Here is a 6,000-nt window from a genome sequence, read left to right on the forward strand (position 1 = left end):
GAAGTATCACGGTTGACAGAAACAGCATAATGAAAAAAAAAAAAGAATACTTCCTGAATTTCTCAAAAAAAGATTCGCGCTCGCTTGAGTTGGTTTTGCCTTACGACAAGACTTCTACGAATAAGTTCTTTATCCTGCTTGATCATGTGGCAACACATTTTAACAGCAAGCCAAACTTAGCAGTTGTCAAACAACCGACTTTGTTGGCGTGAGCAGCCGTGCGTAACACTACATAATGTCATCGTCGATGTAACTACTCTTTGTCTAGCCCAGTTTATTTAGGTCCAAACCACTTCATTGAAACACACCTAATTCTTTCTCCCTTTATTTTTGCCTCACATTCGTTTGATGACTTTTTGTTCTTATAATTTTTATCCCTCAAATCCACTCAGATGTGATCGTAGCTTGAAGGCCAGTCTACCCAAATAACTAGCCACCAGATAGCAGATGGTCGGTTATGAGCCAGGTGTTGTTCTGTGACTCTGAATCAAGAATACATGTCTGGAGACAACTCGTGTTGTGGTTATGGACTGTGGCAAAAAAAAAAAAAAATCACTGCCTGTTGGGTTTTAGTTCCAGTTTGTTTTGCTATTTTTGAATTTGAATCATTTCCTCCACCACCTGCACAGGACATGGGTGGACTGGTATAGAAATCTGTCCTTGGTTTGTCATTTCTTCCGACTCGAAGAAAACACACTCCTGTATACCATAGGTGTCTTCACATGTACACCTCTGCATGTGGATCCTGCCCTCACAGTATAAACAGTAATTCATGACTAGGAGATGTGAATTTATTCATCAACGTTTTTCAGTGACGGCTGACCTGTTGCTCCAAGAGCTTACAAGAGGGCATTATGATACTGTAGAAGCAAACACATTGCACGAGAAAACGTAATCACAGATCCGTAGCTGCCGTTGTAACGTCACCCGGGAGCGAGGATATGATGAGCTGCTGTTTTGTTAAATTGCACGTTGTGACGCACGAGAGCGCTGAAGGGCACACAACGGCAAGTCAGCTGCTTCCAAGAAAGGCAGATTTCACCTGCTGCTGAAAGGTTGAAGGGAAATTACTAGATACATTTCTGTGCTAGCTGAGGGATCTATAGGGAAGCATACATTGCCGTGAGACTGTGCTGATTTGACAAATGGTCCATTTACCTTTCTACCGGCAACACTTGGTCTTCATCCTAATTGGTAGTTTGAAGTTTTAATACCGGACTATAATATCTCACCTTTTTTTTACGCAACCAGGTTTGTGCTCCTGCTGTAGTAACACATAATGGAGGGGTGTGTATGTGTGTGTGCGCGTGTGTGTGGGGGGGCTTCTTATAATAGCATCTTTCACGATTTGAAATGCCTTATAGTCTTTAGACAGTAATTATCTGGGATTAGACATGGCAGAGATGTGACCTCGTGCAAAATTGCATGAAATACCACATAGCCTGATGCACGACTAATGGAGAGGCATTCTATTATTGCTGCATCGGTGGCACTTATGAGAATAGATGTGCGCAAAGCTCCAATTTACTGTCCTTTAATCCTGTGACGATGGAGATCAGTGGTAGTATTCAGATAAATCTATTTGGTCACCAGCGAAAAGAATCTGTGTCCTTATATTTATATCCCGCGTGTGATCTTTGACACCGTAGCGGTGTGAAGTTATTCCGCCATTCGGCAATAATAAAAAGGACTAGCGAGATTTCATAGTTAGCTCTATTTTCAGTTTTTAACACCGTGGGCCAAATGTTGGAAAGCAATTTTGCCCAAGCTTAACCTTTTTTTTTTCTATGTTGTATCACTGTATAGTTTTCAGCTGCTTCTTCCTCACCTACAACCGGGCAGATTCATTGAAATGAGGTTCAAAGGCACATTTAAAAAAATAAATAAATAAATAAATAACAAACTGGCTTTCCTTCATTCCCTACAGAAATCGAAGGTTTCTACTTTTGAGAAGATGTGGGCCTTTATGAGCAGCAAGCCGAGCACGTCGCTGGTGAAGTCTATCGAAGATGGCATTCAGAGAGTGCTAAAGTCGGACTATGCCCTCATTATGGAGTCCACAACCATCGATTATATCACCAGGAGGAACTGTAACCTGACACAGGTGGGAGGGCTCATCGACAGTAAGGGCTACGGCATCGGCACTCCCCTCGGTAAGACCTGCCAGTGGACCACAGAATATGTTTTAGACACCGAGTAATAAAAAAATTCAAGCCTTTTTCTTTTTGTGTTGCCGCTTGAAGGATGAGGGATTACTTTATAGACGACGCAGAGGCATAACATGTGTTATTTTAGCTACTAGTCAGACAGTATGCCACGGCGTGTTTATGAACCTTATTATCGCAGAATCCAGCTGGCGTTTGTTCCAAAGTTAAAAACAGGCCTTATGTTGCTTCCAGGCTCCCCGTACAGGGACAAAATCACCATAGCAATCCTGAGCATCTTGGAGGATGGGCGCCTACACATGCTGAAGGAGAAGTGGTGGAGTGGGAGCAGCTGCTTGGATGAAGAGCGTCGCGAGACAGGCCCCATGGGTATCCAGAACCTGGGTGGCATATTCATTGTGCTGGCATCTGGCCTAGTGCTGTCGGTTTTCGTGGCAATTGCTGAATTCATCTACAAGCTGAGGAAGACTGCAGAACGTGAGCAGGTAGATGTCCCCATAAATCATTCTTCCAATGTGATCCGTGCTCTGCAGTTTGGATGGATGGATGGGAGAATTAATCTCACGTTAATTCAATTACACTGCAGCGGGAGCATTTCACTTTATTTCACCTGAGATTTCTTAGCGCAGAAGTTGCTAACCGTGCCCCCTTTTTTTTTTGTCATGACACACATAGCCTTCTGAATCGAAGCTGTGCTCTATTCATGGCTTTTAGTTCAAACATCTTCTAAAAAAGGATTTGCATGCCTTCAGCTAATCCCTAGGAAGTACTTGGCCATAACGCCACAACATTTACTTATATAAACAGGCATAATTGCAAATTGGAGCGTGGAGAATTAATCCATTATTAGTCACTGGAGATGTCAGAATAGCATGAACTCTTTACTGTTGTAAGTCACTAATTTGAGTCATGCTAAGTGAGTAGTTGCCCGCCATGCTCATGCGCCACACTTGTTCACTTCTCTCTCTGACACAGCAGCAATAATGAACCGTGTGCCGGCTGCATGTGGCGATGGTGCGATTTGACATTGCTGACAGCCACGGATGCTCACACACACACACACACACACACACACACACACACACACACACACACCAGCAGTAACACAGCATGAATGTTATGTTCTAATGCATTTTGTGCTCTTTCAGACTGTCAACACTCTCTGCTGTCAGAACAATTTAAAGCTAAGGCATTTACCCCCCGTCCCTTTCCCCTATTCTCCCCCTTGCTCCCCCTCCCCGCAATCCTCCCTTTTTGCCCAGAGGTCTTTGTGCAGTGCCATGGTGGACGAGATCAGACTGTCGTTCACCTGCGAGAGGCGGGTGAAGCACAAGCCTCAGCCTCCAGTCATGGTGAAGACGGATGCAGTGATCAACATGCACGCCTACAACGACCGACGACTCCCGGGAAAGGACAACATGAGCTGCAGCACTGGGATGACCCCCGTGTTCCCCTGACAATGTGCTCCCCCCAGGGCAAGAGCCTCCTGAGCAATGTGTCGGGGGTGGTGCCAGAGACTAGAGACAATGGCATAGACGGAATCACCAGATTCACCATTAACCACAGTGACATGGGGACACTAACAAAACATGGGCAACTGAAAATGGCGGCATCAGCCACACAGGTATGACAACCTTCACCACTGTATTCCAAACCACAAAAAGAAAATCTTTGGGGGAGGTTCTGGGAAAGAAAAAAAAAAGAAAACAAACAAAAAAAAAAAAAAAACAGTCCACCCAAATAATCAGTTTCAAGTCTGATGTTTACGTGCGCAACACAAAAACACAAAGAAAACACACACGCTGTTCACAAAATCCTCAATCAGTGAAAGGACTGAGAATTTTATCGGAGAATTACGGACTGAAGCACGAAGACACGTTTTGGTGTGGGAATGGCAATAAAGAGTAGACACGCGAGGAGGAAAAGAAAGAGCACTTCTCATTGGAGATCAGTTTTCGCCACACGGTCAAATTATTATATCAAGTTCTTAACCTTTATCCCCGTTGATTTACACAAACTCCCGGATGGCCTTTTGACAGCAGAAAATAATGTTACCTCAAACATGTTGTCCGGGCTCGAGTGGCTGGTACACAAGCTGCAGGGTCTTTTGAAAGCACGCCTCACAGGGACACATGATGTCCTCTAGGAACAAGCGTTCAGTATCTGCAGTGTTGGTGGAAACACGCGGCGGGACGCAACCGGTCCACCGTAACGTTTTTGAAGTCGTCGTGCAAGATTCCACGGAAACACTTAACCGTCGATGCAAAGGGGAGCCGGAATGCGGAGATTTCATCCGCGGAACCATTAGATCATGTTGCCATGGGGTTAGATTTGTACTCGTCATGTCGAAATTATTGAATTTTAGAAAAATCAGTTAAATTGCCAAAGATCCGACCATTCAGCAGAACCTTACAGAGTACAGTATGGGCCAGCTCCCGCTCGCTTAGCCTTTCAGAGAGCACTTCTTTTTTTCGTTCAGCGCAGTGTCAGTTGGAGTTGTTTATTATGGGGCGATTAAGGCATCAGCTATTACAGTTTCTCCAACCGTGCAGGGTAACATATAGCATCCAAAGTTAAGTTGTATTCGGCACACTCGTTGCATTATATTGCCTGGTTTTTGCAGACCACCCCCCCTCAAAATACTGTAATCAACACTTGTTAACGTTGTACAATTGTCGCATAAGAACAAAAAAGCAGATAAATTACCTGATGAAATGTCTTTATGAAAACACAGCCTTGGTCTTCTGTAAAGTTTAGAAGGATAATCATGAAAATATTGAGCAATTATATGAACCAAATCGGATATAAAAATTGTTTGTCCTCAAGTTAAATGCACAGACTGGAATGGAAGGCATTGGATCAGGTTTTTTCTGCTTTTGAAAGCATTGTAAGTCGCAGAGAGACAAGGTAAGAGACTGTGACCTTAAAGCTAAAGTGCATTTTTTTGAGTGCATTTAATTGTATCCATCGACCTACATGTGTGTGGCTGCAGGACCGTCGAATGTCCCCCCCAGCACTTCTGAACACAGTTTTGAACAGTTACTGCATCTGTCAGATGTGATCTTGAGGCATTTTGGCAGGAAACTGATGTTCTGAAGCATAAGCGTCATGAAAACTAGCCAAGGGTGTTGTTCAAAAAAAACGTGCAAAGATTACAAAGGTCATTGAAAGTATTTTGTATGTTCAGTTACCTTACGTGGACCGAGTTTAAACCCTACTTGTAATCGTGTGAACGCGCTTACAGATAAATGTGGTGAGTAGAAAGGAAGACAGATGATGATTTTGTGTGTTCATGTTGACTTTTACGACTATCGCGTAAGTGTGCGTCTTCAGCAAAGTGTCACGTCGCCGGAAGATTCGAGGAGTCTGTGAGCTGCCGTCACCCGGGGACCCGAAACGAAACAGCGAACCTCTGTGAGGTTTACGTTGTCGATGTGAAAAAAAAAAAAAAAAAGTAAATATGATTAAAGGAAACTCCGATCTGTAAAACTTAGCGTTGGTTTGGTAGAGATTCACTGTATAATTGTTTATCGATTTCCCTTCTGCAAAGTAGAGTATGTAGATAAGATCAGCAGGAGAAAATGTATTTTGCTAAATTTATACGGTTATAAATGAATTCTGTTCACATTCAAAATATGTTATAGATGCAATTTATTTCATTAGAGGTCACTTTAACCTACTTCTTCACTTTACCCCAAGTTCCACAGCCCCAAACCTGTTTTTGTTATTTTGTTTTTTTATTTAATGAAAATTAATTATATTATAGTATATTGGATTACCATCATCCAGGTGAAAACTGTATGTAAATCTTCTTTATGATGGCTATTATATTTCT

General features: G+C 42.9%; 1 protein-coding gene across 1 annotated transcript in view; it reads left to right on the plus strand.

Moving 5' to 3' along the window:
- The window catches only part of LOC119006275 (glutamate receptor ionotropic, kainate 3), a 108,005-nt gene extending 102,300 nt beyond the window's left edge, over nucleotides 1-5,705 (plus strand). The window contains exons 14-16 of the mRNA XM_037074801.1: nucleotides 1,928-2,153; nucleotides 2,400-2,650; nucleotides 3,430-5,705. Coding sequence (XP_036930696.1) covers nucleotides 1,928-2,153; nucleotides 2,400-2,650; nucleotides 3,430-3,795 — 843 coding nt within the window. The 3' untranslated portion in view covers nucleotides 3,796-5,705. The remainder of the gene's footprint in view (nucleotides 1-1,927; nucleotides 2,154-2,399; nucleotides 2,651-3,429) is intronic.
- Nucleotides 5,706-6,000: the final 295 nt, after the last annotated feature.

Source organism: Acanthopagrus latus, chromosome 17, assembly GCF_904848185.1.
Source record: "Acanthopagrus latus isolate v.2019 chromosome 17, fAcaLat1.1, whole genome shotgun sequence".
NCBI classification, from domain to species: domain Eukaryota; kingdom Metazoa; phylum Chordata; class Actinopteri; order Spariformes; family Sparidae; genus Acanthopagrus; species Acanthopagrus latus.